The sequence below is a fragment of the Mustelus asterias genome, unplaced genomic scaffold (assembly GCF_964213995.1).
Source record: "Mustelus asterias unplaced genomic scaffold, sMusAst1.hap1.1 HAP1_SCAFFOLD_97, whole genome shotgun sequence".
Lineage (NCBI taxonomy): Eukaryota > Metazoa > Chordata > Chondrichthyes > Carcharhiniformes > Triakidae > Mustelus > Mustelus asterias.
In genome coordinates this window covers 615,957-627,493 of record NW_027590145.1, presented here as the reverse complement: position 1 = coordinate 627,493, position 11,537 = coordinate 615,957, and the positions used below count along the sequence as shown (strand labels likewise).

Below are 11,537 nucleotides of genomic sequence, written 5' to 3'. Positions count from 1 at the left end.
CGACAGAGAGAGCAATTCTATTTCACAGAATCCCTACAGCGCAGAAGGAGGCCATTCAGCCCATCGAGTCTGCACCGACCACAATCCCACCCAGGCCCTACCCCCATCACCCCATGCATTTACCCCAGCGAGTCCCCCTGACACTAAGGGGCAATTTAGCATGGCCAATCCACCGACCCTACACATCTTTGGACACTAAGGGACAATTTAGCATGGCCAATCCACCTAACCTACACATCTTTGGACACTAAGGGGCAATTTAGCATGGCCAATCCATCTAATCTGCACATCTTTGGACACTAAGGGACAATTTAGCATGGCCAATCCACCTAACCCGCACATCTTTGGACACTAAGGGGCAATTTATCATGGCCAATCCACCAAACCAGCTCATCTTTGGATACTAAGGGACAATTTATCATGGCCAATCCCCCTAACCTACACATCTTTGGACACTAAGGGGCAATTTAGCAAGGCCAATGGACTCTCACCAACTTTTACGGATGCACCATAGAAAGCATTCTTTCTGGTTGTATCACAGCTTGGTATGGGCTCCTGCTCTGCCCAAGACCGCAAGGAACTACAAAGGGTCGTGAACGTAGCCCAGTCCCATCACGCAAACCCAGCCTCCCATCCATTGACTCTGTCTACACTTCCCGCAGCCTCGGGGAAAAGCAGCCAGCATAATCAAGGACCCCACGGACCCCGGACATTCTCTCTTCCACCTTCTTCCGTCGGGAAAAAGATACAAAAGTCTGAGGTCACGCACCGACCGACTCAAGAACAGCTTCTTCCCTGCTGCTGTCAGACTTTTGAATGGACCTACCTTACATTAAGTTGATCTTTCTCTGCACCCTAGCTGTGACTGTAACACTACATTCTGCACCCTCTCCTTTCCTTCTCTATGAACGGTATGCTTTATCTGTAAAGCGCGCAAGAAACAATATTTTTCACTGTATCCCAATACATGTGACAATAATAAATCAAATCAAATACTCCCACTGAGTTGGTTTGTGACCTCAGACTTTTGTACCTTTTTCCCAACAGAAGGAGGCAGAAGAGAGAATGTCAGGTGAAAGCAATTATTTTAGATTTTTCTCTGTTAAGATAGAATAGAGACACTGCCAAAGCTAACATAAGGCGCGTAGAGTCCTTGATTATGCCGGCTGCTTTTCCCGAGGCAGCGGGAAGTGTAGACAGAGTCAATGGATGGGAGGCTGGGTTTGCGTGATGAATTGGGCTAAGTTCACAATCCTTTGTAGTTCCTTGCGGTCTTGGGCAGAGCAGGAGCCCATACCAAGCTGTGATACAACCAGAAAGGATGCTTTCTATGGTGCATCTGTAAAAGTTGGAGAGAGTCGTAGCTGACATGCCAAATTTTTTTCCCCCCCACTGTATCCCGGTACATGTGACAATAAGAAATCAAATATTAAGCTGATCTTTCTCTACACCCTAGCTGTGACTGTAACACTACATTCTGCACCCTCTCCTTTCCTTCTCTATGAACGGTATGCTTTGTCTGTATAGCACGCAAGGAACAATACTTTTCACTGTATCCCGATACATGTGACAATAATAAATCAAATCAAATATTAAGTTGATCTTTCTCTGCACCCTAGCTGTGACTGTAACACTACATTCTGCACCCCCTCCTTTCCTTCTCTATGAACGGTATGCTTTGTCTGTATAGCGCGCAGGAAACAATACTTTTCACTGTATCCCAATACATGTGACAATAATAAATCAAATCAATACAACAAAACCCTCCAATTCAGAAGTGGCCCACTCAATCCCCGGCCGCACCCGCGTTAGGAGGACAGGAACAGACCTTGCCCAGGGAACGGAGGTTGGAGGATCTCTGCAGTGGTCCGTTGAACACTTCCCAGATCAGGCAGCCCAGACGCCACATATCCGCCGACCTGCAACAGGGGAAAGGCGGTCAGTCTCGGCTAGTTTCCCTCACGCTCGCAAACTCGCCTGCGCCTCGGATTTGCCGCCTGGGGAACACTGCGCGACACCAATGGGAAGATCTTGGCAAACAGCGGAAGGTGGTTAAGAAGGTAATATGGGAGACTTGCCTTTACTGGCTAAGACGGAGAACATAAGAGCAGAGATGGAATTGTGTGAAGTTGTACGAACTAAGTAAGGGCATGATGGGAAAATTGGTCAACTATTTGTTACAATATAAAGAACAGCTGACCAAAGCTATTTCAAAATGCCAGACCCCTGTAAGAGTTAATAAGGCTGTATGAGTAAATAAAACAAGATAAGGTCAGGGAGGAAGGAGTCACCGACCTTCTTCTGTTCCATCAAGGGACAAGATAAGGGTATGAATAATGAGACAAAGAGTTCTAGGAGGTCAGCAAGTTAAAACATGATTAATGATATTGCTCACGATTCTATTACTAATCGAATTCCTGAATATGCTCTGGTCACAAAAACTGATAATGATTATGTATAAATACTGAACTGATTCTTTGTATAATTGCGGACTTGTGGAAGAATCAGCAGTTGTACCAACTGCTCTCTGACCCCAAGTTTCAGCCACATACTGCATGCAGTTATTCGTAAATAAAGGCTTGTTATTTTGTCTAAACGAACTTTGTTGAGTTTTTCTATCACAGTCAAGAAGCAGGAAAAGTTTCCACTTCAACAATTGTTTAAAACATTGGTGAGGCCACAGCTGGAGCACCGTACGCAGTTCTGGTCGCCAGGTTATAGGAAGGACGTGATCGCATTGGAGGGGGTGCAGAGGAGATTCACCAGGATGTTGATACGTTGGCCTTCGTTGCGAGAGGTTTTGAGGACAGGAGCGAGGGATGTGTTGTTGCAATTGTACAGGGCCCTGGTGAGGCCACACCGAGAGTATTGTGTGCAGTATTGAGGTGGTACAGTGGGTTAGCACTGCTGCCTCACAGCGCCAGGGACCCGGGTTCGATTCCCGGTTTGGGTCACTGTCTGTGTGGAGTCTGCACGTTCTCCCCGTGTCTGCGTGGGTTTCCTCCGGTTTCCTCCCACAGTCTGAAAGACGTGCTGGTTAGGGTGCATTGGCCGTGCTAAATTCTCCCTCAGTGTTACCCGAACAGGCGCCGGAGTGTGGTGACTTGGAAAATTTCACAGTAACTTCATTGCGGTGTTAATGTAAGCGTTACTTGTGACTAATAAACTTTAAAAGGTTTCGAGTACAGGAGCAGGGAATGTGTTGTTGCAACGATACAGGGCCTTGGTGAGGCCACACCGAGAACACAGCGTATTAAAGCACATTACTGGGGATGCTGGAACCTGAAACCAAGAGAGAAAATGCTGGAAAATCTCAGCGGGTCTGGCAGCATCTGTCAGGAGAGAAAAGAGCTGAAGTTTCGAGTCCAGATGACCCTTTGTCAAAGCTAAAAGGCAGAGAAAGTGGGAGATATTTATATAACAGGGGGAGGGAATGAAAGTTGAGTCATAGCCACAGAAACCAGGGGAAAAGGCTAGAGTATTGTGTGCAGTTCTGGTCTCCTTTTCTGAGGAAGGATGTTCTTGCTCTCGAGGGAGTGCAGCGAAGGTTTACCAGGCTGATTCCGGGGATGGCGGGACTGATGTACGAGGAGAGATTGACGAGGTTAGGATTGTTTTGGCTGGAGTTCAGACGAATGAGGGGGGGAACCTCATAGAGACTTATAAAATTCTAACAGGTCTAGACAGGGTAGATGCAGGGAGGATGTACCCCATGGTGGTGGTTGGGGGGGGGGGGGGGGGGGGGGGCGCGGGAGAGAGAGAGAGAGAGAGTGTCCAGAACCAGGGGGTCACAGTCTGAGGATTCGGGGTAGACCATTTAGGACGGAGGTGAGGAGACATTTCTTCACCCGGTGAGCCTGTGGAATTCATTCCCACAGGAAGGAGTTGATGCCAAAACATTGAATGTATTCAAGAGGTGGCTGGATAGAGCACTTGGGGCGAACGGGGTCAAAGGTTATGGGGAGAAAGCAGGATGAGGCTATTGAGTTGGATGATCAGCCATGATGGTGATGAACGGGGAGCAGGATCGAAGGGCCGAATGGCCTCCTCCTACTCCTATCTTCTAAGTTTCTGTTTCCCTGGGTTGGAGTATTTCCTGACCCTAACTATGGAGAGGGGCTGGTTAGGCTGGGGTCGTTTTCCTTAGAGCAGTGAAGGCCAAGAGGGGACTGGATTGGGGTGTACAAAACTATGAGGGACACAGATAGAGTATAAGAACATAAGAAATAGGAGCAGGAGTAGGCCATCTAGCCCCTCGAGCCTGCCCCGCCATTCAATAAGATCATGGCTGTTCTGATAGTGGGTTTAGTTCCACTTACCCACCCGCTCGCCATAACCCTTAATTCCCTTATTGATCAGAAATCTATCTACCTGTGACTTAAACATATTTAACGAGGTAGCCTCCACTGCTTCAATGGGCAGAGAATTCCAGAGATTCACTACCCTCTGAGAGAAGAAGTTCCTCCTCAACTCTGTCCTAAACTGACCCCCCTTTATTTTGAGGCTGTGTCCTCTAGTTCCTGTTTCCTCTCTGAGTGGAAAGAATCTCTCTGCCTCTACCCTGTCGAGCCCCTTCATTGTCTTATATGTCTCTATAAGATCTCCCCTCAGCCTTCTAAACTCCAACGAGTACAGGCCCAATCTACTCAATCTCTCCTCATAAGCTAACCCCCTCATCTCCAGTATCAACCTGGTGAACCTTCTCTGCACTCCCTCCAAGACCAATACATCCTTCCGCAAATAAGGGGACCAAAACTGCACGCAGTACTCTAGTTGCGGCCTCACCAGTACCCTGTACAATTGCAGCAAGATCTCCCTGCTTTTATATATATAGGAAAAAAATGATCCCCTTCGTAGAGGGATCGATAACCGGGAAGGGAGGGGGCACAGATTTAAGGTAAGGGGGTGGGAGGCTTAGGGGGGGATTTGAGGAGGAACCTTTTCACCCGGAGGATGTTGGGGATCTGGGACTCACTGCCTGAAAGAGCGGGAGAGGCGGGAACCCTCACAACATTGGGATGAGCACTGGAAACACCACAGCACACACAGCTACGGACCGAGTGCTGGGAAACGGGGTTAGAATAGATAGGTGCTTGATAGGCCAACTCAGACATAGAAACCAGAAGCAGGAGGAGGCCATTCAGCCCTTCCAGCCTGTTCCGCCATTCATTACGATCATGGCTGATCAGCAAATTCTATATCCTGATCCCCCCTTCCCTTTAGCCCCAAGAACGATATCTAATTTCTTCCTGAAATCACACAACGTTTTGGCCTCAACTACTTTCTGTGGGAGTGAATTCCACCACTCTCTGGGTGAAGAAATTTCTCCTCACCTCAGTCCTAAAAGGTTTACCCCCTTATCCTCAAACTATGACCCCCTAGTTCTGGACTCCCCCCACCATCGGGAACATTCTTTCTGAATCTACCCTGTCTAACCCTGTTAGAATTTTATAAGTTTCTATGAGATCCCCTCTCACTCTTCTAAACTCCAGTGAATATAATCCTAGCAGATTTAGTAAGGGGAGCTATTATCGCTAAACTAGTGGTATTACCACAAAACTATTAATTCAGAAACCCAGCTAATGTTCTGGGGACCCGGGTTCGAATCCCGCCACGGCAGACGGTGGAATTTGAATTCAATAAAAAATATCTGGGATTAAGAATCTACTGATGACCCATTGTCGAAAAAACTCATCTGGTTCCCTTTAGGGAAGGAAATCTGCCGTCCTTACCCCGGTCTGGCCTACACGTGACTCCAGAGCCACAGCCAATGTGGTTGATTCTCAACTGTCCTCCAAGGGCAACCAGGGATGGGCAATAAATGCTGGGCCCGGCCAGCGACGCCCATGTCCCATGGATGAATAACAGAAAGTCTCTTCTCATGTGACAGACCTGCCATCCCAGGAATTAGCCTGGTAAACCTTCGCTGTGCTCCCTCTATAGCAAGGACATCCTTCCTCAGAAACGGAGACCAAAACTGCACACAATACTCCAGGTGTGGCCTCACCAAGGCCCTGTACAATTGCAGCAAAAAATTCCCTATTCGTATACTCGAACCCTCTTGCAACTTGACCTCATCAATGCCCAACAGAAGGGGCCGAAGGACCTCTGTGCTATAAAACTCTGGGACACCCAGGGCAGGTAGAATAGTTCATAGAATCATTGAATCCCGACAGTGCAGAAGGAGGCCTATTCCCGTAACCATTCATATTTACCCTGCTAATCCCACTGACGCTAGGGGCAATTTAGAATGGCCAATCCACCTAACCTGCACATCTTTGGACACTAAGGGGCAATTTAGCACGGCCAATCCACCTAACCCGCACATCTTTGGACTGTGAGAGAAAACCGGAGCACCCGGAGGAAACCCACGCAGACACGGGGAGAACGTGCAGACTCCACACAGACAGTGACCCAAGCCGGGAATCGAACCCGGGTCCCTAGCGCTGTGAGGCAGCAGCGCTAACCCACTGTACCGACCCAGTTAAGAGACAGGAGCGAACTCTGGCCTGGTCTCTGCTGCTTTGACCCCAGCACCCAGCTCCGCAATTAGCAGCTGAGTGTCGATTTGCCCGCGCTGCGAAGATGCTGGATTTTTCTTGCGTCATTTGCGCTTGGCGCTAACGCCCCCTGGCACTGAGAGAGTGTGACGTGGCGCCCCCCCGCCCCCCCAGTACAAACACCTCCGCGCCGCGGTTACCATTTCTCCGCGCCGTTCCGGCCGCTGTTCGGGTCGTTCTTCTCCGGCGGGTCGTACTTGTCGAGCTCCGGGAAACCCTTCGAGAGCCGCGGCGTCTCACCCTGCGCCGCGTACATATAGTCGAGGCCGCCGAGCTTCCACTCGCCGGCGCGGTCCACGAACACGGCCGCCATGCAGACGTTGTTGTGGACGAGGCCACAGTCGTGTACCAGGAAGCTCAGGGCTTTCTGCAAAGGCAGGAGGAAGACGGTCAGATCACATCAACCCATGCTCGCCTGACACCTTCAGTCAACGGTTGGGCGTTGGGGAATAAAGTTAAATTTTGTATATTAGTCACACGTAGGCTTACATTAACACCGCAATGAAGTTACTGCGAAAATCCCCTCATCGCCCACACTCCGGCGCCTGTTTGGGTTACACTGAGGGAGAACTTAGCACCCTAACCAGCCTCGTCTTTCGGAGTGTGGGAGGAAACCGGAGCACCCGGAGGAAACCCATGCAGACACGGGGGGGGGGAGAGAGAGAGAGAGAGAGAGAGAACGTGCAGACTCCGCGCAGTGACCCAAGCCGGGAATCGAACCTGGATCCCTGGCGCTGTGAGGCAGCAGTGCTAACCACTGTACCCCCACTGTGGAGGGGATATTGTTATTTGTCACTTTGAACTGGAGATGGCCATGTCTGACCGTACAAAATGTTGTTGCTTTTTCTTCAAACAACCCCCCCCCCCCCCCCCCCCCCGCTCCGCCACCCCTCCCCATCCAGGTGATAGTGGATAAGGGGCCAATTAGCATGGCCAATGCACCTACCTAACCAGCATGTCTTTCGGACACTAAGGGGCAATTTAGTCTGGCCAATCCACTGAACCTACACATCTTTGGAGTGTGGGAGGAAATTGGAACACCCGGAGGAAACCCACGCAGACACGGGGAGAACGTGCAGACTCCACACAGACAGTGACCTGAGCTGGGAATCGAACCCGGGTCCCTGGCGCTGTGAAGCAGCAGCGCTAACCCACTGTGCCAGCGTACCGCCCCTATAAAACAAGTGTTATAAAACAAAGAGATCGAGGGGGTACATGTTCATAGCTCCTTGAAAGTGGAGTCACAGGTGGACAGAGTGGTGAAGAAGGCATTCGGCATGCTTGGTTTCATTGGTCAGAACATTGAATACAGGAGTTCATAGAATCCCTACAGTGCAGAAGGAGGCCATTCGGCCCATCGAGTCTGCACCGACCACAATCCCACCCAGGCCCTACCCCCACATAGTTTACCCGCTAATCCCTCTAACCTACGCATCTCAGGACTCTAAGGGGCAATTTTTAACCTGGCCAATCAACCTAACCCTTTGGGACTGTGGGAGGAAAACGGAGCACCCGGAGGAAACCCACGCAGACACGAGGAGAATGTGCAAACTCCACACAGACAGTGACCCGAGCTGGGAATCGAACCCGGAACCCTGGAGCTGTGAAGCAGCAGTGCTAACCACTGTGCTACCGTGCCGCCCTTTATTTAGCGTCTTGTTGAAGTTGTACAAGACATTGGTAAGGCCACACTTGGAATACTGTGTACAGTTCTGGTCACCCTATTATAGAAAGGATATTATTAAACTAGAAAGAGTGCAGAAAAGATTTACTCGGATGCTACCGGAACTTGATGGATTGAGTTATGAGGAGAGGCTGGATAGACTGGGACTTTTTTCCCTGGAGCATAGGAGGCTGAGGGGTGATCTTATAGAGGTCTATAAAATAATGAGGGGCACAGATCAGCTCGATAGTCAACATCTTTTCCCAAAGGTAGGGGAGTCGAAAACTAGAGGGCTTAGGTTTAAGGTGAGAGGGGAGAGATACAAAAGTGTCCAGAGGGGCAATTTTTTCACACAGAGGGTGGTGAGTGTCTGGAACGAGCTGCCAGAGGCAGTAGTAGAGGTGGGTACAATTTTGTCTTTTAAAAAGCATTTAGACGGTTACATGGGTACGATGGGTATAGAGGGATATGGGCCAAACACGGGCAATTGGGATTAGCTTAGTGGTTAAAAAAAAAGGGCGGCATGGACAAGTTGGGCCGAAGGGCCTGTTTCCATGCTGTAAACCTCTGTGACTCTATCCCAAGTGGCCACCTTGCAGCGATACCAGGCAGGATCTGACACCCATTCACTTAGCGAAAGAGGAAGTACCACCATACAATCCCTACAGTGCAGGAGGCCATTCGGCCCATCGAGTCTGCACCGACCACAATCCCACCCAGGCCCTATCCCCTTAACCCCACATATTAATCCTGCTAGTCCCCCACCAAGGGGCAATTTAGCATGGCCAATCCACTTAACCCGCACATCTTTGGACTGTGGGAGGAAACCGGAGCACCCGGAGGAAACCCACGCAGACACGGGGAGAACATGCAGACTCCACACAGACAGTGAGCCAAGCCGGGAATCGAACCCGGGTCCCTGGCGCTGTGAGGCAGCAGCGCTAACCCACTGTGCCACCGTGCTAGCCCTGAACCGAAGAGGTTCAAGTTGTCTGTATGAACAGTGAGGAGGAGGCCATTCAGCCCCTCGAGCCTGCTCCGCCATTTAATAAGATGGTGGCCGATCTGATGGTAAGCTCAAATCTGCATTCCGCCTACCCCCCCCCCCCCCCGATAACCTTTCACCTCCCTCCCCCCTCACCAAGAATCTACCCGCCTCTGCGGCGCAGTGGGTTAGCACTGCTGCCTCAGAGCGCCAGGGACCCAGGTTCGATTCCCGGCTGGGGTGACTGTGCACATTCTCCCCGTGTCTGCGTGGGTTTCCTCCGGGTGCTCGGGTTTCCTCCCACACTCCGAAAGACGTGCTGGTTAGGGTGCATTGGCCGTGCTAAATTCTCCCTCAGTGTAACCCGAACAGGCGCCGGAGTGTGGCGACAGGGGGGTTTTCACAGTAACTTCATTGCCGTGTTAATGTAAGCCGACTTGTGACACTAATAAATAAAGTTAAAAGCTTAAATGTTGGCGTGTAGTCTGGCTTCGTAAGATACCTCGGGGTGCGGATCCGGGATTCCTAACACATTTCAATGTCACTCCTCAACCCCTTCAATGATACAAGGCAGTGCTGTGTCCAGCCAGTAACGTCACAGAGCTATACAAGCTTACCACAATCTGATGGAGCCCCCATGAGATCTCTTGTTCGTTCAGTTCTCCAGCTGCTTCTTTTGTTTTCAGATAGGCAGCGAGTGGCGTGACTGGTTCCGTCACGATGTACATGCATCTCTCGGCCTTCGATGTGGAAACAAGAAAGGGTTACTCCTGACGCGCGGTGTGTATAAAGGCAGTTAAACATCCCCCCCTCACCCCCATCCGACATTTTTCTTCAAGGGCCAGCACGGTGGCACAGTGGGTTAATACTGCTGTCTCACAGCGCCAGGGACCCGGGCTGGCTTGGGTCACTGTCTGTGCGGAGTCTGCACGTTCTCCCCCCATGTCTGCGTGGGTTTCCTCCGGGGACTCCAGTTTCCTCCCACAGTCCAAAGGTGTGCAGGTTCGGTGGATTGGCAATTTAGCATGGCCAATTCACCTAACCTACACATCTTTGGACACGAAGGGGCAATTTAGCATGACCAATCCACCTAACCTGCACATCTTTGGACACCAAGGGGCAATTTAGCATGACCAATCCACCTAACCTGCACACCTTTGGACACTCAGGGGCAATTTAGCATGGCTAATCCACCTAACCTACACGTCTTTGGACTGTGGGCGGAAACCGGAGCACCTGGAGGAAACCCAAGCAGACACGGGGAGAACGTGCAGACTCTGCACAGACAGTGACCCGAGGCCGGAATCGAACCCGGGTCCCTGGCGCTGTGAGGCAGCGGCGCTAACCTCCGTGCCGCCACTAGGTAAACCCCTCCTATTTCAGCTTTCCTTTAATACGGGCGCAAAATCTCCCTGATCCAATCTGTCGTCCCTAATTCAAAAGTTTCCCCAATTAAAACAGAGTGCCAGAAATCCTGAGAGAGAAACCTTGGTGACATTTCTCAGATGTGACCGGGTGGATGCTGGGGGGGGTGGGAAGATGTTTCCACTTGTGGGAGAGACTGGAACCAGGAAACAGTTTATAAGAATTGGAGAGGGGGTTTCCAGACAAGAGAGAATTAGATCTTTTCCCATCTCAGAGGGGGGTTAACCTGTGGAATTCTCTCCCCGTCAGAGAACAGCGGGGGCTGTGGATCATTGAATATAGCCGGGGGGCATCGATAGATGATTTGGGGTTGGGGGCCAAGTGTAGTGTGTCAAAACTCACAGATGACACTAAGATGAGTGGCAGAGCAAAGTGTGCAGAGGACGCTGAAAGTCTGCAAAGGGATATCGATAGTCTAAGTGAGTGGGCGAGGGTCTGGCAGATGGAGTACAATGTTGGTAAATGTGAGGTCATCCATTTTGGTCGGAATAACAGCAAAATGGACTATTATTTAAATGGTAAAAAATTGCAGCATGCTGCTGTGCAGAGGGACCTGGGCATCCTTGTGCAGGAATCTCAAGGAGTTGGTTTGCAGGTGCAGCAGGTTATTAAGGCGGCAAATGGAATTTTGTCCTTCATTGCGAGAGGGATGGAGTTTAAAAACAGCGAGGTTATGTTGCAGCTGTATAAGGTGCTGGTGAGGCCACACCTGGAGTACTGTGTACGGTTTTGGTCTCCTTACTTGAGAAAGGATGTATTGGCACTGGAGGGGATGCAGAGGGGATTCACCAGGTTGATTCCGGAGTTGAGAGGGTTGGCTTATGAGGAGAGACTGAGTAGACTGGGGCGATACTCATTGGAATTCAGAAGAATGAGGGGGAGATCTTGTAGAAACATATAAGAT

General features: G+C 50.4%; 1 protein-coding gene across 1 annotated transcript in view; it reads right to left on the bottom strand.

Annotated features, from left to right (window-relative positions):
* The window catches only part of scyl1 (SCY1-like, kinase-like 1), a 48,520-nt gene that overhangs the window by 24,761 nt on the left and 12,222 nt on the right, over window positions 1-11,537 (bottom strand). The window contains 3 exon segments of the mRNA XM_078202808.1: window positions 1,741-1,919; window positions 6,701-6,927; window positions 9,826-9,948. Of these exon segments, the coding sequence (XP_078058934.1) occupies window positions 1,741-1,919; window positions 6,701-6,927; window positions 9,826-9,948 (529 nt within the window).